Source organism: Cervus canadensis, chromosome X (genome assembly GCF_019320065.1).
Source record: "Cervus canadensis isolate Bull #8, Minnesota chromosome X, ASM1932006v1, whole genome shotgun sequence".
Lineage (NCBI taxonomy): Eukaryota > Metazoa > Chordata > Mammalia > Artiodactyla > Cervidae > Cervus > Cervus canadensis.
Window position 1 is genome coordinate 84232888 of NC_057419.1, and position 22875 is coordinate 84255762.

At 36.0% G+C, this 22875-nt stretch overlaps 1 protein-coding gene across 5 annotated transcripts in view; it reads left to right on the top strand.

The window, feature by feature from the left end:
* PCDH11X (protocadherin 11 X-linked) overlaps positions 1–22875 on the top strand; it is a 985621-nt gene that overhangs the window by 117303 nt on the left and 845443 nt on the right. For 2 of the 5 annotated variants that reach the window (XM_043458684.1, XM_043458686.1), the window contains exon 3: positions 12951–15443. In XM_043458684.1, the coding sequence (XP_043314619.1) occupies positions 12951–15443 (2493 nt within the window). Of the gene's footprint in view, positions 1–12950; positions 15444–16865; positions 16946–18935; positions 20497–22875 lie in introns of those variants that run through there. The other 3 variants (XR_006267489.1, XM_043458688.1, XM_043458687.1) reach the window with 3 other exon arrangements.

Genomic DNA, 22875 nt, shown 5'->3' on the forward strand with positions numbered 1-22875 from the left:
TCTTCCTAGTACACCAGGCCCGAGCACTTCATTTTAATGCTTGCATTTCTTCATCTAACAAGTGCTTATTTATTGTGTTTGTATATGCCTTGAATATGCCAGGTGCTATGTCCTTAGATATAGTGAAGCTTGATGCCATTGTATCCTACACTCTCCTTCATTAATGTGATAGAGGCTTAAGCAAATTTCCAAGAAAGACACACAAGTGAGTGTGCTCTCACCAAAGGATGACCATTTGAGAGAGAAAAGGATTTTCTGAAGTTGTTTGTCCCTATAAACAAGAGGGAAATGATTCTAAGTAAGTTTGGAATTCAGGATACTATCTATACAATTATCCCAAGCTTTTTTTTTTGTCGATAATGCATGTGTGTGCTAAAATTATCAGGTAATGAATTAAGCAGTCATATATCTTTTTTTTTTATGTTTTTATCTTTATTTTTATTTTCTTTTTCATTTATTTTTATTAGTTGGAGGCTAATTACTTTGCAATATTGTAGTGGTTTTTCTCATACATTGACTTGAATTAGGCATGGATTTATATGTATTCCCCATCCCGATCCCCCCTCCCACCTCCCTCTCTACCCGATCCCTCTGGGTCTTCCCAGTGCACCAGGTCCGAGCACTTGTCTCATGCATCCAACCTGGGCTGGTGATCTGTTTCACCCTAGATAATTTACATGTTTTGATGCTGTTCTCTCAAAACATCCCACCCTCACCTTCTCCCACAGAGTCAAAAAGTCTGTTCTGTACATCTGTGTCTCTTTTTCTGTCCTGCATATAGGGTTATCATTATCATCTTTCTAAATTCCATATATATGTGTTAGTATACTGTAATGGTCTTTATCTTTCTGGATTACTTCACTCTGTATAATGGGCTCCAATTTCATCCATCTCATTAGAACTGATTCAAATTAATTCTTTTTAACGGCTGAGTAATATTCCATGGTGTATATGTACCACAGCTTCCTTATCCATTCATCTGCTGATGGGCATCTAGGTTGCTTCCATGTCCTGGCTATTATAAACAGTGCTGTGATGAACATTGGGGTGCACGCGTCTCTTTCAGATCTGGTTTCCTCAGTGTGTATGCCCAGGAGTGGGATTGCTGGGTCATATGGCAGTTCTATTTCCAGTTTTTTAAGAAATCTCCACACTGTTCTCCATAGTGGCTGTACTAGTTTGCATTCCCACCAACAGTGTAAGAGGGTTCCCTTTTCTCCACACACTCTCCAGCATTTATTGCTTCTAGACTTTTGGATAGCTGCCATTCTGACTGGCATGTAATTGTACCTCACTGTGGTATTGATTTGCATTTCTCTGATAATGAGTGATGTTGAGCATCTTTTCATGTGTTTGTTAGCCATCTGTATGTCTTCTTTGGAAAAATGTCTGTTTAGTTCTTTGGACCATTTTTGATTGGGTCATTTATTTTTCTGGAATTGAGCTGCAGGAGTTGCTTGTATATTTTTGAGATTAATCCTTTGTCTGTTTCTTCATTTGCTATTATTTTCTCCCATTCTGAAGGCTGTCTTTTCACTTTGCTTATAGTTTCCTTTGTAGTGCAAAAGCTTTTAAGTTTCATTAGGTCCCATTTGTTTAGTTTTGCTTTTATTTCCAATATTCTGGGATGTGGGTCATAGAGGATCCTGCTGTGATTTATGTCGGAGAGTGTTTTGCCTATGTTCTCCTCTAGGAGTTTTATAGTTTCTGGTCTTACATTTAGATCTTTCATCCATTTTGAGTTTATTTTTGTGTATGGTGTTAGAAAGTGTTCTAGTTTCATTCTTTTACAAGTGGTTGACCAGTTTTCCCAGCACCACTTGTTGAAGAGGTTGTCTTTTTTCCATTGTATATCCTTGCCTCCTTTGTTGAAGATAAGGTGTCCATAGGTTTGTGGATTTATCTCTGGGCTTTCTATTCTGTTCCATTGATCTATATTTCTGTCTTTGTGCCAGTACCATACTGTCTTGATGACTGTGGCTTTGTAGTATAGTCTGAAGTCAGGCAGCTTGATTCCTCCAGTTCCATTCTTCTTTCTCAAGATTGCTTTGGCTATTCGAGGGTTTTTGTATTTCCATACAAATTGTGAAATTATTTGTTCTTGTTCTGTGAAAAATACCGTTGGTAGCTTGATAGGAATTGCATTGAATCTATAGATTGCTTTGGGTTGTACAGCCATTTTGACAATATAGATTCTTCCAATCCATGAACATGGTATATTTCTCCATCAGTTTCTGTCCTCTTTGATTTCTTTCATCAGTGTTTTATACTTTTCTATGTATAGGTCTTTTGTTTCTTTAGGTATATATACTCCTAAGTATTTTATTCTTTTTGTTGCAATGGTGAATGGTATTGTTTCCTTAATTTCTCTTTCTGTTTTCTCATTGTTAGTGTATAGGAATGCAAGGGATTTCTGTGTGTTAATTTTATATCCTGCAACTTTACTATATTCGTTGATTAGCTCTAGTAATTTTCTGGAAGAGTCTTTAGGATTTTCTATGTAGAGGATCATGTCATCTGCAAACAGAGAGAGTTTCACTTCTTCTTTTCCTATCTGGATTCCTTTTACTTCTTTTTCTGCTCTGATTGCTGTGGCCAACACTTCCAAAACTATGTTGAATAGTAGTGGTGAGAGTGGGCACCCTTGTCTTGTTCCTGATTTCAGGGGAAATGCTTTCAATTTTTCACCATTGAGGGTAATGCTTGCTGTGGGTTTATAGCTTTTATTATGTTGAGGTATGTTCCTTCTATTCCTGCTTTCTGGAGAATTTTAATCATAAATGGATGTTGAATTTTGTCAAAGGCTTTTTCTGCATCTATTGAGATCATCATATGGTTTTTATCTTTCAATTTGTTAATGTGGTGTATTACATTGATTGATTTGCGGATATTAAAGAATCCTTGCATTCCTGGGATAAAGCCCACTTGGTCATGGTGTATGATTTTTTTAATATGTTGTTGGATTCTGTTTGCTAGAATTTTGTTAAGGATTTTTGCATCTATGTTCATCAGTGATATTGCCCTTTAGTTTTCGTTTTTTGTGGCATCTTTGTCTGGTTTTGGAATTAGGGTGATGGTGGCCTCATAGAATGAGTTTGGAAGTTTGCCTTCTTCTGCAATTTTCTGGAAGAGTTTGAGTTAGATAGGTGTTAGCTCTTCCCTAAATTTTTGGTAGAATTCAGCTGTGAAGCCATCTGGTCCTGGGCTTTTGCTTGCTGGACGATTTCTGATTACAGTTTCGATTTCCTTGCTTGTGATGGGTCTGTTCAGATCTTCTATTTCTTTCTGGTTCAGTTTTGGAAAGTTATACTTTTCTAAGAACTTGTCCATTTCTTCCAAGTTGTCCATTTTATTGGCATAGAGCTGCTGGTCGTAGTCTCTTATGATCCTATGTATTTCAGTGTTGTCTGTTGTGATCTTTCCTTTTTCATTTCTAATTTTGTTAATTTAGTTCTTCTCCCTTTGTTTCTTAATGAGTCTTGCTAATGGTTTGTCAATTTTGTTAATTTTTTTAAAAAAACCAGCTTTTAGCTTTGTTGATTTTTGCTATGGTCTCTTTAGTTTCTTTTGCATTTATTTCTGCCCTAATTTTTAAGATTTCTTTCCTTCTACTAACTCTGGGGTTCTTCATTTCTTCCTTCTCTCATTGCTTTAGGTGTAGAGCTAGGTTATTTATTTCACTTTTTTCTTGTTTCTTGAGGTAGGCCGGTAATGCTATGAATCTTCCCCTTAGCACTGCTTTTAAAGTGTCCCATAGGTTTTGGGTTGTTGTGTTTTCATTTTCATTCATTTCTATGCATATTTTGATTTCTTTTGATTTCTTCTGTGATTTGTTCGTTATTCAGAAGTGTGTTGTTTAGCCTCCATATGTTTGAATTTTTAACAATTTTTTTCCTGTAATTGAGATCTAATCTTACTGCACTGTGGTCAGAAAAGATGACTGGAATGATTTTAATGTTTTTGAATTTCCCAAGGCTAGATTTATGGCCCAGGATGTGATCTATTCTGGAGAAGGTTCCCTGTGCACTTAAGAAAAAGGTGAAGTTGATTGTTTTGGGGTGAAATGTCCTATAGATGTCAATTAGGTCTAGCTGGTCCATTGTGTCATTTAAAGTTTGTGTCCTTGTTAATTTTCTATTTAGTTGATCTATCCATAGTTGTGAGTGGGGTATTAAAGTCTCCCACTATTATTGTGTTACTGTTAATTTCCCCTTTCATACTCGTTAGCATTTGCCTTACATATTTTGGTGCTCCTATGTTGGGTGCATATATATTTATAATTGTTATATCTTCTTCTTGGATTGATCCTTTGATCATTATATAGTGTCCTTCTTTGTCTCTTTTCACATCCTTTATTTGAAAGTCTATTTTATCTGATATGAGTATTGCGACTCCTGCTTTCTTTTGGTCTCTGCATGAAATATTTTTTTCCAGCCCTATACTTTCAGTCTGTATGTGTCCCTTGTTTTGAGGTGGGTCTCTTGTAGACAGCATATATAGGGGTCTTGTTTTTGTATACATTCAGTCAGTCTTTGTCTTTTGGTTGGGGCATTCAACCCATTTACATTTAAGATAATTATTGATAGGTATGGTCCCGTTGCCATTTACTTTGTTGTTTTGGGTTCACGTTTATACAACCTTTCTGTGTTTCCTCTCTAGAGAAGATCCCTTAGCATTTGTTGAAGAGCTGGTTTGGTGGTGCTGAATTCTCTCAGCTTTTGCTTGTCTGTAAAGCTTTTGAGTTCTCCTTCATATCTGAATGAGATCCTTGCTGGGTACAGTAATCTAGGTTATTCTCTTTCATTACTCTAAGTATGTCCTGCCATTCCCTTCTGGCCTGAAGGGTTTCTATTGATAGATCAGCTGTTATCCTTATGGGAATCCCTTTGTGTGTTATTTGTTGTTTCTCCCTTGCTGCTTTTAACATTTGTTCTTTGTGTTTGATCTTTGTTAATTTGATTAATATGTGTCTTGGGGTGTTTCGCCTTGGGTTTATCCTGTTTGGGACTCTCTGGGTTTCTTGGACTTGGGTGGCTATTTCCTTCCCCATTTTAGGGAAGTTTTCAGCTATTATCTCCTCGAGTATCTTCTCACGGCCTTTCTTTGTGTCTTCTTCTTCTGGGACTCATATAATTCGAATGTTGGGGCATTTCACATTGTAACAGAGGTCCCTGAGGTTGTTCTCATTTCTTTTGATTCTTTTTTTCTTTTTTCCTCTCTGCTTCATTTATTTCCTCCATTTTATCTTCTACCTCACTTATCCTATCTTCCATCTCCGTTATTCTACTCATGGTTCCCTCCAGAATGTTTTTGATCTCATTTATTGCATTATTTATTTTTAATTGACTCTTTTTTACTTCTTCTAGGTCCTTGTTAAACATTTCTTGCATCTTCTCAATCTTTGTCTCCAGGCTATTTATCTGTAACTCCATTTTGTTTTCAAGATTTTGGATCATTTTTATTATCATTATTCTAAATTCTTTTTCAGGTAGATTCCCTATCTCCTCCTCTTTTGTTTGACTTGGTGGGCATTTTTTCATGTTACTTTGCCTGCCGGGTATTTCTCTGCCTTTTCATCTTGTTTAGATTGCTGTGTCTGGAGTGGGCTTTCTGTATTCTGGTGGTCTGTGGTTCCTTTTTATTGTGGAGGTTTCACCCAGTGGGTGGGGTTGGACGATTGTTTTGTCAAGGTTTCCTGGTTAGGGAAGCTTGTGTCAGTGTTCTGGTGAGTGGAATTGGATTTCTTCTCTCTGGAGTGCAATGGAGTGTCCAGTAATCAGTTTTGAGGTGGGTCTATGTGTTAGGTGTGACTTTGGGCAGCCTGTATGTTGACACTCAGGTCCATGTTCTTGTGTTGCTAAAGAATTTGCGTGGTATGTTTTGTTCTGGAGCTTATTGGTTCTTGGGTGGTGGTTGGTTTTGGTGTAGGTATGGAGATTTTTGGGTGGTTTCTTATTACTTAATGTTCTGTGTAGTCAGGAGTTTTCTGGTGTTCTCAGGTTTTGGGCTTAAGTCTCCTGCCTCTGGATTTCAGTTTTATTCTTCCAGTAGTCTCAAGACTTCTCCAACTATACAGCACTGATAATAAAACTTCTGGGTTAATGGTGAAAAGATTCTCCACCATGAGGGACACCCAGAGAGGTTCACAGAGTTACATGAAAAAGAGGAGAGGGAGGAGGGAGATAGAGATGAGCAGGAGGAGAAAAAGGGGGACTCAAGAGGAGAGAGACAGATCTACGCAGTTGTCTGTTCCCTAAGTGTTCTCCATAGCCCAGACACCCACAGAGATTCACAGAATTGGATTGGGAAGAGAAGGGGAAAGGAGGAAATAGAGGTGTTCTGAGGTAGAAAATGGAGAGTCAAGATTGGGAGAGAGTAATCAACACACTCTTAAATAGAAATGGGAAATGAATATTGGATTCTTAAATGTCCAAAATTTATATCACATACTAAAAAACAGATTAAAAATCTAGTGTAGAGGTTAGACTCTTTAAAATACAATATTTAAAAACAAAAACAAAAGCACCAAAAAATTTTAGAAATATATATGAAGTTCGGTTTAAAAATAGGGCTTCTCTCTTTTTTTTTTTTGCAAGGTTATAGTGAAATGAAAATGAAAATTAAGGAATAATAGAGGAGTATTAGAGGACTTTAAAAGGAAATAAGAGAGAAAAGCAGGAAAAAGAAAAACAAGAAAAAAAAAACAAGAAAAAAAATTTTTTCCCTAATTAAAAAAATCGTAAAAATACATGAAAATGAAAGTTAAGGAGTAATGGGGGAGTAATAGGGAATTTTAAAAGAAAATAATAGAGAAAAAATAAAAAAAATAAAAGGAAAGAAAAAAATTTTTTAATTAAGAAAATATATATATATATATATATATATATATATATATATATAGGAATTTCTCTGGAGCTGTTGCGGTCAGGTGGGTTCAGTTCAGTTTCAGATAGCTCCTCATTCCAGCTTACACTTCTCGATATCTATAGGCCCCTTCCAGTGTAGTCAGTGTTACCTACAGGGATTTCAATCTGTTGCACCGGTCCTTTCTGAAGCGGTTCCCTTTATTTATTTGGCTTCTGTTTGCCGTCTCTTTGGTGTCTAATTTCCGCCCTGACACAGGCGGGCGGAGGTGATCTCTTATTTAGGTTCGCTAGTTCAGTTCTGCTACGGGGAGGGCGGGGCGCTGCCGACAGATATCGCTGTGTGTGGGTAGCACTCACGGTGTTCCGGCCACACTGGGTTTGCCCCTGCTCACGGGTGTCTGTGCTTTCCCCATCTACACTGCTCAGGCTCCCGGCTGCTCTATAGGGAGCGTGTCCTGCGTTGCATGCGGTTCCAGTTTTCGGGTATTCCACAAAAGCGCGGACTCGGTTGCGCCTGCGTTTTGTGTCTTCCCCGGCCTGAGCGGCTCAGGCAGCCAGGAGCTTGACCGGTGCCCTCTCCCCAGGTGCGGGGTGCCCTCTCCCCTCCGCGGCCCCAGCCTCAGTTTCTGCGCGCGCCGGTTGGGTGCCAGCGGCTTGTGTTTGTTCTCAGGAGCTTGCCTCTAGCCGCGACCCTCCCGGCGGCGGATGTCGACCATCCAGAATCTCAGGGAGTCTTTGGATAGAAATTGGAGGCCTGTTTGCAGTGTGGGAGGGGTTGCCGTCTCTGGGGCCGAGTTTGCCCCTTTCCCCTCCCCGCTGCCTCCTACCTCTGGTGGGGATGGGCTGGTCCGCTGCAGGCTAGATCTTCTCTGGAGTTTCTCAGTCCCTTTGTTTTGCAAACGGCCGGCAGTGTGTTCAGGCTGGTTAATTTTCTCTCTTGCTATCCCACAGTTTAAAAAAGCTCCCTCTGATTGCTCTCAGGGCCTTCAGGCCTGGTCCTTACCCTAAGCAATGCCACCCGCTCCTCTCCATTACGCCCCCACTTGCTGGTGGTGGATGCGGGCGTCTGGGGTACTTTTCTGCTGGGAGTTGCTTTTAGGCACGTAATCTGTGGGCCTTATTTAAGTTTTCCTCCCAGTTAAGTTGCCCTCCGAGATTCGAAAACTTCCCCCAGACCCGCCAGTGTGAGGGTTTCCTGGTGTTTGGAAACTTTCTCTATTAAGACTCCCTTCCCAGGACGGGTCTCTGTCCCTAGCTCTTTTGTCTCTCTTTTTATCTTTTATATTTTGTCCTACCTCCTTTCAAAGACAATGGGTTGCTTTTCTGGTGCCTGATGTCCTCTGCTAGCAATCAGAAGTTGTTTTGTGAAATTTGCTCAGCATTCAATTGTTCTTTCGATGAATTTGTAGGGGAGAAAGTGGTCTCCCCGTCCTATTCCTCCTCCATCTTGGCTCCTCCTCTGCAGTCATATATCTTTATTTCTCCTTTCATCTTTCCCGTTGTTCTCATTTCATAGTCTCACATATGGCAAAGAGCTTCAGTTGTTTTTCAATGTTCATGTGGGTTTGAATGTCAGTTGCACTAATTGACATGGGGTAGAGCTATACAGCATATTAAAAAACAGAGACATTACTTTACCAACAAAGTTTCGTCTGCTCAAAGCTATGGTTCTTCCAATAGTCATGTATGGATGTGAGAGTTAGACCATAAAGAAAGCTGAGTGCCAAAGAGTTCATACTTTTGAACTGTGGTGTTGGAGAAGGCTCTTGAGAGTCCCTTGGACTGCAAGGAGATCCAGCCAGTTCATCCTAAAAGAGATCAGTCCTGAATATTCATTGGAAGGACTGAGGCTGAAGGTGAAGCTCCAATAATTTGGCCACTTGAGGTGAAGAACTGACTCATTGGAAAAGATCCTGATGCTGGGAAAGATTGAAGGCAGGAAGGGAAGGGGACGACAGAGGATAAGATGGTTGGATGGCATCACCGACTTAATGGACATGAGTTTGTGCAAGCTCTGGGAGTTGGTGATGGACAGGGAAGCCTGGCATGCTGCAATCCATGGGGTCACAAAGAGTAGGACATGACTGACCAACTGAACTGAAATGATTTGTATCTTCCACGTGGGGAATTTCTTTTCAAATTGCTTGGACAATATGGAATTTAAATATATAAACCAGCAAGTCATTTGGAGAGCTCTAAATATCTGAGTGGGAGGTATGCACACAATCGCCTGACCTGAATGTAGAATTTTATTAAGAAAAATATGACACCTTAGAACAGTCCAATCCAATAGAACTTTGTGTAATGATGGACTAGTTCTATATCTGAGCTGTAAAATGTAGTAGCCAGTACTCACATGTAGCTATGAGAACTTAAATGTGTCTAGTGAGACTGAGGTACTGATTTTTAAATCTAATTTTAATTAATTAAAATTTAAATGTAAATCAGTCAGTCAGTTCAGTCACTCAGTCACCAACTCTTTGTGACCTCATGGACTGCAGCAGCCGGGCTTCCCTGTCCTTCACCAGCTCTTGGAGCTTGCTCAAACTCATGTCCATTGAGTCAGTGATACCATCCAACCATCTCATTCTCTGTTGTCCCCTTCTCCTCCTGTCATCCACTTCTTCATTTACAAGTATTTAAATGTAAATACTTGTGACTAATTGCTATTATATTGGACAGAGCAGTCATAGAAGACAGAAGAGTAATATAGACAGTATCCATTATCTACTTTCTACATCTCATTGTCATCTGGAAAATTTGAAAAAAAAATCTATCTTTTAACATTATTGTCACTTCACATAAAATAAACAACAAGGAACATGCTGCTCTTGGATTTTTCAACCAACCTAAACCTGCCATCATTTGCTTGGGAAAGCAAAGGTCAATTCAAAATTCAAACACGTAAGATCAAATTTTAAATATACTAACATAAAAGACATAAACATAAGTGAATAAAATTAAAAATTAATTTTAATTCTTCCCTGGCGAGCCAGTGGTCAAGACTTTGCCGTCTAGTGAGGGGGAGCTGTGAGCTTGGTCGCTGGTCAAGTAGCTGGAATCCCACATGGCATGTGGTCAAAAACCAAACAATAAAACAAATAATATTGTAACAAATTCTATAAAAATTTTAAAAATTATCCCCATAAGATTTTTTTAGAAAAATTAAAACTATTCTTTTCCTCAGCTGTGTTACAGTCATAGATTGGATAATTGAGTCTTGAAATTCAAGAATTTAAGATATTATTTTTTATGCTATGTTATACATGCTATTTCTCCCTTATATAACCTCTAATAATACTTTATAATCTACCTCTATAGCTTTTAATAAAAATGTAGTTATTTCAATTAGCCTAGATCTATTAGTATCAACATCAGTAGATACTTAGATTGTTATTGATTTTCTCTCATCTTAGCTAAAGTTTAATTTCCATTGCATTAGTAAAATATGTTTACTCACCACCTTATCCCCAGTGCCTAGATGAATGCTGTGTCCATACTAGCCACTTGCTATTAGCATGCCAAGAATTAACAGAATTGTATTAACTGCCATGGATTTTTGTGAACTGCAATTCAGAGACTATTTTTTCTACCCATAAATGAGATATTCCACATATGAACCTTCTTAAAAGTCTTTTGAAATATCATTACAAAAGTAAAATTATCATTAATAACTAAGTTTACTTAAATCAAATTGTAATAGTAAATATTGTATCTATATTTATTATCATTGTTGCAAAATTGTTTTTTATTAAAATAGATTTGCTATTTTCCACACTTGTGTAGATATGACATGGAAGATATTTCCCTTGGCAAAGGAAAAGCAGACTGTTTATTAGTTATATGAATAAAATATTAATAAACTGCTCATTTAGTTTATGAATTAAAAACAAGGTTATTACACATTGCTTAGCTCATGAAAATTTTTTAAAATTTTATTGAAACGAACTGGTGATTTTAATTAACATTTCTGAAATGCCACCTTTAATTTCATAATAAACATTTAATTCTTCCATCAAGATATATTATGGTCTCAATTTGAATAAGAGTATAAGTGAATCTAAACACACACAAAAAATTTCAAGAAATGCAAAATTATCTTCAAGCAATTCATGAGGAAAAATGTACTTGAGTATTGCCCTAGATTTTATGTAAAGCAATTATAATATTTTGGTAAGTTAAAAAAGATAGTATTACCATATAATCTCACCATAAAGTCTAGTGATCCCTAAAAGCTTGGTATCATTCATTGGTTTCTAACATTTAGAATCTTATTTTAGACACTAGTATCACAAAATTATGAGAAAAAGACCTCAGATGCTATCCTGTTCTTTCAGGACAGAGCACATAAATGAGATCTCAATAACTAATCTTCACCACATGTCAGCAACTTTTATGTTAAAAAATATATTGGAGAGTTAAAATTGTGGTGTGTGGTTGTATGTGTGTATATGAAAGGGTTCATAAATCACCCATGTACTAAGAATCTTAAGATCTTCTGATCTTTTCTTCACAGCTTCCAGTAGCTTTTTATCTTACTCAGTTCTGTCAAAATGCTGCAAGTAAACACTGGCTAGAACTGCCTCTGAGAGCCAGTCAACACTATTCCTCAATCAGCGAACAAGATTTAGCTGTGTAGAGCTCATCTTATTGTAGTTTGGAGAAGGGATTAAAAATTTTTTTTACATAAGTTGGACTTTATAAAAATTAAGACATTTGACTATTTTAAAGGCTTAAAAGAAAAAAAAGTAAAGTGTTAGTCACTCAGTCGTGTTCGACTCTTTGTGACCCCATGAACTGTAGCCTGTCAGGCTCCTCTGTCCATGGAATTTTCTGGGCAAGAACACTGGAGTGGGTTGCCACTTTAAAGACTTAAGGAGAAGCAAAAGGATAAGGGGACAGCAGAAGATGAGATAGTTAGATAGCATTACTGACTCAATGGACATGAATCTGAACAAACTTCAGGAGATAGTGAAGGACAGGGAATGCTGCAGTCCATGGAGTTGCAAAGAGTTGGACAGAACTTAGCAACTGAACAACAAAAAGCTTTAAGAGTATGAGACCCTCTGTGTGCTGATTAACAGTAGCACTTAAGAGAGCCCAAGCACTTTAAGTATTTTGCAATTTTATATTACTTGAATCACCTCCTTAAGGGTTTGGAGGGAAGCCAGAACCAGCAGAGACTGATTTTAAACATTTCCATAATGTGACTTTTTTGTCATGAATAAAATATGGGTACTATTTCAAGCTATAGTTTCCAACTTGACATTTTGGCATGTTAGGTTCAGTCTATTGTGCCTGCTAATTAAAAAAAAAAAAAAAGAATTTAAATAACATTGTGCTGTTAACCTCTAAGATGCTTTTTTTTTGGTCACCCCATATTTGCAGAATCTTAGTTCCCTGACCATGGATTGAACCTGGGCCCTGGAAGTAAAAGTGCCATGTCATAACCACTGGATCACCAGGATCCAGGAATTTTCAGGAATTCCTAAAAATTCATTTTAACACCTTTTTCTATAGGGGGAAAAAAAGGAAAGTTTGTGTTCTTTACACAATGTTTTATTCTTATCAGAGTTTGCATATTTTCTCCCTTTGCCAAAGGTTTTAGCTGTATTTGTTAGATGTGATATATGCACCTTTGTGTTGGTTGAGTATTTTATACTTAATTGTTACTTTTGGTAGTGAAAATTTCCCTAAAAGCTGAAATCTACAGTAAGATATTTTAATTCATTTGGAGTAACCATGGTTAATTCACTTATCATTTCCTTTTCTTTTTAAAATTCTACATTATTCTTCCTTTTGAAATCTTTAACAATTCACAAAATTAGTTACATTTATCACTGTAAATGCTATGACCTGAAAAGCCCTCAGAACATCTTCTTGAACAATTCAAATTTCACAAATGTTTGGAGATGTTAAGCACCTTGCTTGTGGTGACACTATTATAGACAAATTTGGGACTTAGAACCCAAGTCTCTGGCATTTATTTCTAAGTTGATCCTGTGTCATGTGGCTTCAAGAAATTGAAAACCAGTCTCATTAAATAATAACATAAGCTAAAATGTTTCATTCTTTGTTTTTCAGGGTCAAAATATTTTTGGGCTTGATATCATAGAAACGCCAGAAGGAGAGAAGATGCCACAACTAATAGTTCAAAAGGAGTTAGATAGGGAAGAAAAAGATACATATGTAATGAAAGTAAAGGTTGAAGATGGTGGCTTTCCTCAAAGATCCAGTACTGCTATTTTGCAAGTCAGTGTTGCTGATACAAATGACAACCATCCTGTTTTTAAGGAGGATGAGATTGAAGTCAGTATACCAGAAAATGCTCCTGTAGGTTCTTCAGTAACACAGCTCCATGCCACAGATGCTGATATAGGTGAAAATGCCAGGATTCATTTCTATTTCAGCAATCTTGTCTCCAGCATGGCCAAGAGGCTATTTCACCTCAACTCTACTACTGGGCTTATCACAGTAAAAGAACCACTGGATAGGGAGGAGTCTCCAAACCACAAGTTACTGGTTTTGGCAAGTGATGGTGGATTGATGCCAGCAAGAGCAATGGTGCTAGTAAATGTTACTGATGTCAATGATAATGTCCCATTGATTGACATAAGATACATCATCAATCCAATCAATGGCACTGTGGTTCTTTCAGAAAATGCTCCTCTCAACACCAAAATTGCTCTCATAACTGTGACAGATAAGGATGCTGACCATAATGGTAGGGTGACATGCTTTACAGATCATGAAGTCCCTTTCAGATTAAGGCCAGTGTTCAGTAATCAGTTCCTCCTAGAGACTGCTGCATATCTTGACTATGAGTCCACAAGAGAATATGCCATTAAATTACTGGCCGCAGATGCTGGCAAGCCTCCTTTGAATCAATCATCCATGCTCCTCATCAAATTAAAAGATGAAAATGACAATGCTCCAGTTTTCACTCAGTCTTTCATAAGTCTTTCTGTCCCTGAGAATAACTCTCCTGGTACCCAGTTGACAAAAATAAGTGCAACAGATGCAGACACTGGGCGTAATGCTGAGATACATTACCTGCTAGGCATTGATGCTCCGTCTGAATTCAACCTGGATCATCGTACAGGCATCCTGACTGCAGTGAAGAAACTGGATAGAGAAAAACAGGAAAAATATTCATTCACAGTTCTGGCAAAAGACAATGGGATGCCATCTTTAATAACCAATGCCACAGTCTTAGTGACCGTTCTTGATCAGAATGACAACAGTCCAGTTTTCACTCACAATGAGTACAACTTCTATGTCCCAGAAAACCTTCCAAGACATGGCACAGTAGGACTAATCACTGTAACTGATCCTGATTATGGAGAAAATTCTGCAGTAACTCTCTCCATTTTAGATGCAAATGATGACTTCACAATTGATCCACAGACTGGTGTCATCCGACCAAATATTTCATTTGATAGAGAAAAACAAGAATCTTATACTTTCTATGTAAAGGCTGAGGATGGTGGTAGGGTATCACATTCTTCAACTGCCAAAGTCACTATAAATGTGGTCGATGTCAATGACAACAAACCAGTTTTTGTTGTCCCTCCTTCCAACTACTCCTTTGAATTGGTTCCACCATCCGCTAATCCAGGCACAGTGGTCTTCACAGTAGTCGCTATTGACAATGACACTGGCATGAATGCAGAGCTTCGTTACAGCATTGTAGGAGGGAACACAAAAGGTCTGTTTATGATTGACCAAACAACAGGCAACATTACACTGAAGGAGAAATGTGTCCTTGCAGATCTTGGTTTACACAAACTGATAGTCAAAGCCAAGGATTTAGGGCAACCTGATTCTCTCTTCAGTGTCATAAATGTTAATCTATTTGTGAATGAGTCGATGACCAATGCTACACTGATTTATGAATTGGTGCGCAAAAACATTGAAACACCAGTGACCCAAAATATTGAGACAACTGATACATCCTCACCATCAAGTGACTATGTCAAGATCATGGTTGCCATTGTTGCTGGCACCATAACTGTCATTCTTGTTATTTTCATCACTGCTGTAGTAAGATGCCGCCAATCACCACATCTTAAGGCTGCTCAGAAAAACAAGCAGAATTCCGAATGGGTTACTCCAAACCCTGAAAACAGGCAGATGATGATGATGAAGAAAAAGAAGAAGAAGAAGAAGCATACCCCTAAGAACTTACTGCTTAACTTTGTCACTATTGAAGAAGCTAAGGCAGACGATGCTGACAATGATAGAAATGCCGTCACACTAGACCTTCCCATTGAATTGGAAGAGCAAACCATGGGCAAGTACAACTGGGGCAGTACACCTACTACTTTCAAGCCTGACAGCCCTGATTTGGCCCGGCACTACAAATCTGCCTCTCCACAGCCTGCTTTCCAGATCCAGCCGGAAACTCCCCTAAATTCAAAGCACCACATCATCCAGGAACTGCCTCTTGATAACACCTTTGTGGGCTGTGATTCCATCTCCAAGTGTTCCTCCAGCAGTTCTGATCCCTACAGCGTTTCTGAGTGCAGCTATCCAGTGACAACTTTCAAGACCCCTGTGTCTGTACACACCAGACTGGTAGGTAATCCAAGTTTCTATTTAACCTTTCTAACTTTATTTTTCAAAACTATTTTCAGTTTAAGTAGGGCTTTACAGAATCTACTGACTCAACAGGGGATCAAAATGATCATATTTTGCAGAAATATCTGAATAAGTATATGAATTCATTTAAGTTTGATGGAAAATCAGAATAAAATGACTTAATTATAGGAAAATTGGGTGAGGAATGATGATTATAATAGGGGCAGTGTTGTCTGTAGATGGCACTATGAGAGAATATGCTGGAAAAACTCCAAAATTTTTGGAGGTCATGTCATGTCAGAGGTCATGACACTGTCCTCAGTACATTGTGTGCATGAGGACCAGAACAGCCCAGGCTGCATATATCACAGTAATACCTTTTGGAATCTGATAAGCAGGTCTTAACGGTACTGAGACTTCCAGCTTCAGTTGGTAAAATCTGTCTACCCAAGATAGTCGAATAGCATCAAGATATCCTCCCCAATCACCATGCTCCCAAGCCCCCACAATGAAAAGGGAGTATAGTTTTTAGATTAAGAACTCACCATTATTCTGGTTTATACATCTGTACTGACACAATGTAGCAAGAGTGAAATTAGGAAAATTAAGTCATGCTACTCTCATGTTCAGTCAAGAGAATGAAATATATATGAGATCTCTACCCTAGATATTCATTTGAGCATTTGCATATTCATGCAAGGTATTGAGTCCTTCAAGAGACATTTTTAAGAGGTAATGACTTTTGGAAAATGAAATATGATTGCTTTCTTTAATGGGCCTGAAGGAAAATATGAGCATATTAAGACCCAAGGCATCTGCATACAATAATTTAAAACCCAGTAAATTATGAAAACAAGAGTTTATACAGTCTTTTTATCTGTATTTCATGGAGAAATGAATAAAAATGTATCTAGAAATCCACAACTAAATTAAATAATTTAAGTATGATTATTTCCTTAATAAAGTTATATGTTGGAATTTATCTACATTTTTTTCTCTCAAAATCATGCCATATGTTGACTTTGTTTGTGTTACTCTTAAGAAGGTCTTCATCTCAATTTCAATGAATAAAAGCTTCTAAAAACCTAGCTAGGCTTAATAAAATGTAGTAATGTGAAAGTCAGAATAAGTTTCTTCTCACCAAAGTTAGAGATATTAAAGAAGTCTATTAGGATTCCAAATAGCAATGAAAATAATGAAAAATAATCGACGTCACTCAAGGATATGGATAGTTAAATAATACAATGCTAGCCTTTCTCAATCACTGAGCAAAATTAAGAAACTAATTCAGTTGTGCATTCATTTTTATTACAATAATTTCATAATTATGCTATTGTAAATCATGAAATAGAATCCTACTCTCTGTGGAGTTTTTTATATGCTTTGAATGAGTTTACAGGGCAGTGGTTATTTCTACAGTTCACATGAGCCCCATGTTTTCTACCAAGGTGGATCTTAAATGGGTGGCAAACATAACAGATGCCTAACATCTCATCATGGTGAGTTTTTACTTATATTTAACCATTAAAAAATGTGATCTCATTTCCTAATTCTCATTGCTATCATTCTGTTTTTTGGAAACATTTCTCAACAAAAAAGTATTTTTTATGACTAGCACTTTATGTGTGTTGTGTAGCCTAATAGCACTTTTCCCAGGGGTAAATTTGTTATCCACTTAAAAATCTACAGTGAGTAGGGTTTGTGAATTACTTTCACAGAGCATCATTTTTAATAGATTGGCTTGTGAAGTTTGTTAAAAGAGAAAATTCTGGTTTCAACTGTTTTCAAAAGCATGGAGATGTTTAAGAGCTAGACTTATTTTACATGAAGATATGAACATACAGTAAGCAAACCACAGATGAAATAAAAAATTGGAAGTGTTTTCCAAATATCTTCTGCTTCTTTTATATTATTTCCTAATCCTGAGAAAGCCAATAAAATTAATAACTTTTATTAAGACATTTTATTTTATTTAGCAAAGGAATCTTTTCCTAAACATAGGATAATAATTTCACAGGACAAACAAAATAAGGAAAGTAAATGCTAATGAGAATAAAATCTTGGTTATCATTTGATTTTTATTAGCTAGAAGGACTATCTTAGAATCAATGTGTTCTCAGATGAAATTCAATTTTTTCAGATCTTAAGAAATAGGTAAATTATATATTTTATGTCACTGGTTGACAGATGTTTCAGATTAATTACTAAATATCTTCTGGACATGAATTGGTGAACTTAGGCAGACTAATGTGATACTAAAAATAATTTGAGTCCTCGTATTTCTTGCAACATTTGCAATGTTCTTCACCCTTTCTAATATACACTTCATTTTCTGATTAATGCCAAGAGAGTCATCTTATATTCACTGATGTTGCAGAATGCTAAATGTTCATTGAGCACTGGAAAAGAACTCATGTATTTATAAAAATTCAAATACAGTAGGTGTCTTCTTTTTAAAAAAAATCATACAAATTGGGGAAAACTGTCAGCCAATAAAATAAAAATTCATTGTTCCTTAAGGAAATTCTGACAGTGGAATAAAGTATTACTGTTATCAGAAGGCAGAATTAAATTCAATTGACTTTAAACAAAGTGAAAAATACACTTTTCAAAGGAGGCTTTAGGGTGATATTTACATTTAGTTCACTGCTCATCTGAATAGAAATACGAGAGTGAAGAAATGAATTGGTTCTAGGAGGCAGTAAGATATAAGTGGATTTATAAAAAAATTTCACATTTTAAAAAGAGAATCAAGTATTTTCCACAGTTTTTTTTCTGACATTTGTGTTCTGAAAAATATGGAACATTCATTAGATAGAAGTGTATCTATTGCACAAAACCATTTATACCTGGGTTTAAGTATAAACCCAGCAAAGATGCTCCTCTTTGATATAAATTTTTACAAATATTCTGGGTGGCATTTCTGTATATATTGTAGTAGAAATTTAAAACAAGAAGTTTGAAAGATGATCCTACAGTTTGCTTTTTATTTCCATCTTTCAGAGCAAGCAGATAGTGTTTGGTTGGTGTGACTCTGCAAAAACAGTAATAATAATCATTTTAGAATCAATTTTTATACTTCTATAAAAGAGATACAATGCTAAAATGAAACCTTGTTTAACACAGTTCTCCCATTAAAATATTGTGAAGAAAATGTATTTGGAAAATACGAAATAAATGAATTTGCTATCTTGAAATGGCCTTTTGTGTACAAGTCACTGTCTTAGCCATGTATTTGAGATCTTCATTTCAAAAAGAAACAATTCATGGCTACATGAATGTAGGTATTATACATGGATATGAAATGGTAAGAGGAGTCTGAATTAGCTTGGAATAGGATTGGTATTCACCACTGTTAAATTCCATAACAATGATCTTGTGTATCTGTATTTTAGCAATATGAATTTTAGCCACATAGCATGCTTGGCAACTAAGACTCCTAGAACACAGCCACCTAATTTTGATAACATGTTATTTTTCTTGTCCTAGACTGATTCCAGGACATCAACTATTGAAATCTACAGTGAGATATAACTTTCTAGGAACAACATAATTCAATTCCCCTTCCAAAAAACTCAGTGATTTGTGATTTCAAAATTTGACTAAGATCATTAATCTTGTAGTCTGGATTTCCCACTATAAAGGCAAGCAAAACACATTAAAAATTATGTCCCACTGAACCTCATGTTACTTTGGCTATAATTTGCAATCACAATTTTAAATTTTTGGAAGAAATTGTGCAGTGTGATTTAAAAAAATGTTTTTTCATGCTGTTTCTCCATTTGCTTGCTCTGAATGTCAACAACTGTGATGTAATATAATGTGTCTTGATGCACAAACTGATGGTTAGTATATCAATCATGAAACATGGAATTACTTGCCTTGTTCAATTGCTGAAGATTTTAAACATCATCTCCAGGAGTTTGGAAGTGAAGCTGAATTATCCAAGCTACCCTCTGAAAGGTATCCAGGGCAAGAGATTTTCTTTAATACTCCAAACAGCAACAACCAAAAACACTCTAGTTGATTTTTTGAAAAATATTCACTAATACAGTGATGTTGAGAAAATAAGTATAAATATCCATCACTCTGCTTAAAAGTTAGACTATATAAACACATTTTAATAGGTTTTTATATTGACTATAATCATGTTGTTTCACTACTTTAATCATTAAAATTTTATTTTTGCTGTAATTATGTTTCTTTTTTCTGTAAATACTGATAAATAAGGGTTTTTTTTTAAATTTTTCTATTTTTGCCTCCCAAAAGAAGAATGTCAGTTCTTTATACTCCCTGACATTTTGGAAAAAACATGTTGGTATTTCTTATATAATGAAACATAATTCCAGTCATATGAGAGTAGAGACAAGGATTTAAATAGGATATTTTGAAAGATTTTATCTTAATTTTGAAACTACAAAGGAAAATATACAACACTAGTGTCACAGCTAAATAGATCTACATTATTTCTCTGACATTAATTTTCTGAACACATTCCATTGCTTTGAGTAATTTGCCCTTTAACTTATTCTCCACAATATGTTGATCTATCAATTTCCTATACAAATGACTGAATGCCTCAAACTGGGTGTACATATTTATTGAGGAAGGAATGATGTTTCTCAATTTTATATTGTATTTTTTAAGCTTCTTATGACTTAATAGTACTAATAAAAGTTAAAAAAACACAAGATTTTGTGTGACAACAAGGGAGTATAAAGGACCCTTAAAATCATTACATAACAAGATGTTTCCTGTGTTCTCATTCAAATGCTTCATTGTATATCATCTTACCTTGCAAAGTGAGAATAGAATTTGGTCTATTATGTATGTACATTAAATTAGTGTATTATTTGAAGTGTCCTTTGGTGTAAAGGTATTTATAAGAGGTTTATGCTTTATTTAACATTTAAAATTAGTGTAATTCTTGTATATCTAATATGTAGAAAATATTTTTTAAAGATTCCTGTTAAAATTTAGCATTTCCATTTACTCAGTACAGAGTCTCTGGTACCTTCATTAATATCAAATTCCTTGAACATACTTGCTATCTGGAGTTTTAATGTCACATAAATTACAATATTGTATTGTGATACTTATAAACAATTATTGTAGAAAAATACCTAAAATTAAAATTTACCTTTGTGAAAGTTATTCATATAGAATAACCTTATAATTCCTCTCCCACTTCTTAAATTAAATATTTCAATTTAATTCAAACCATTTCAAGGAATGTCAAAATTGAGCCAACTCATTATACCCTTAAGAGTCAATGCCCTGCAGGTACCAAGATGGTGTACTAAGAGTAGGAGTTTCTAAAATCCATAGCCTCAGTTTAATTGTGAGTAAAGTGATGAAGCCCAATAAAATGAATTAATACTTCACATGTCGCATGATCAACTACTGGGGCTTCATGACCATTTGTACATATAATCATTATATAAGAGCATTTAAAGTGTTGTTTCATGACACATTCTGTGAACTAGAGAACACTTCATTTTTCTTCTACTTCTGTGACCCTTTCCTTTATGACTGTAATAAGGAAAACTCCTAATTACTCCTTTGTATATATGAAGATGAAAATGTCTTGAAACAGTTATTCAGAATCCCTCAATATTTGCTTGGGTGTCATCTTTGTAAAGGATGAAAATAGAAACTAATTTTAAAGCTGCTAGTGATCCCATCTCACAGAATACTATTTCTGTGAGAAAGGAACTTCTGAACTGATTTCTTTCCTGCTCTTTGAGGCTAAATATTTACCCATATAAACTAATGATGATTGAGATTTAACAGTATTTAAAATTTGGCCATAGATGAAAATGGATCCTGCTTTTGATTATTAACTACCCTTGATCTGTCCTTTGCTTATGCTTGAAGAAATAATATTACCCTTTGAGAACAGTATGGACAACATTGAACCTCATTTTTCACAAGAGCCAGAAAGAACAAAAATATGTATTTTTCTAGTTGATTCCTTCTTTCTCAGTTGCTTTGATGACACTTTTAATTTAATCATTGGTGTTATTGCATGTTTGGCTTACAAAGTCTCAGATATTTCCCCATCTTTTGTGTTGCCATTAATGGACTCCTAGAATATTCTCAATGCAGTGTCCTTGATGGTCTCTCTGATTCATATTCTAGCCAGTGAATAGAGAAAACAGATAGCAAATCTTAAGACGTCATCAAATAAACTTTTAGGGATTATCTAATTGATTAACTAGAATATGCTATATGATTTCACCCCTGGAAGCACTCAAAGGACTATTACTTTCTTTTGATTAAAATCCACAGTACATAAATTGAAAAAATAAAATTGCTAAATGCATTTCCTTATTTTGCATTAAATATAAAAGTTTATTTTTACAAGTAGAATAGTCATGCCATTACATTTTTTCAGTTACTTTTATTTTCAATGACTTAAATTGAAAAACTTATAAAACAATTTTCAATTATCCATTAATTAATCTTTTATGTAGACTTATTTTTTTTTTCTGCTGAGCATCCTGTTAACATTATCAATGATAAAATTTACAGTTTAGAATAGTATTTTAAGTTGAATTTAGATTCAATCAATCATTATGTTGTACAATATTTACTAATCTAAATTTAAAACAAAATAATACTGTAAAATCATTTTACAATTTTGTCACCTGCATTAGTCACAATTAATTAGATTTTGGAATTGTGCTTCTAGCTAGGTGTGATATGAAACCTCATCTCAACCGAAGTGCTATAGGACAAGAAAATCTTAAATAATCTTATAAAAATTTGGGCAGCACTCTGTAAATGCTTCCTGGAGGTGCTTTTGTATAATACACATTTTTCTTAGATTTTGCTAAGTTTTGCCTATTTTAAATATTTAAATTTCTAGCATACTCAAAGGTCTTATGATATTTAGTTTACTTCAGTTCAGTTGCTTAGTCATGTCCGACTCTTTGCGACCACATTAACCAGAGCACGCCTGGTCTCCCGTCCATCACCAACTCCCGGAGTCCACACAAACCCATGTCCATCGAGTCGGTGATGCCATCCAACCATCTCATCCTCTGTCGTCCCTTTCTCCTCCTGCCCTCAATCTTTCCCAGCATCAAGGTCTTTTCAAATGAGTCAGTTCTTTGCATCAAGTGGCCAAAGTATTGGAGTTTCAGCTTCAGCATCAGTCTTTCCAATGAACACCCAGGACTGATCTCCTTTAGGATGGACTGGTTGGATCTCCTTGCAGTCCAAGGGACTCTCAAGAGTCTTCTCCAACACCGCAGTTGAAAAGCATCAATTCTTAAGTGCTCAGCTTTCCGTACAGTCCAACCCTCACATCCATACATGACCATGGAAAAACTATAGCCTTGACTAGACAGACTTGTTGGCAAAGTAATGTCTCTCCTTTTTAATATGCTGTCAAGGTTGGTCATAACTTTCCTTCCAAGGAATA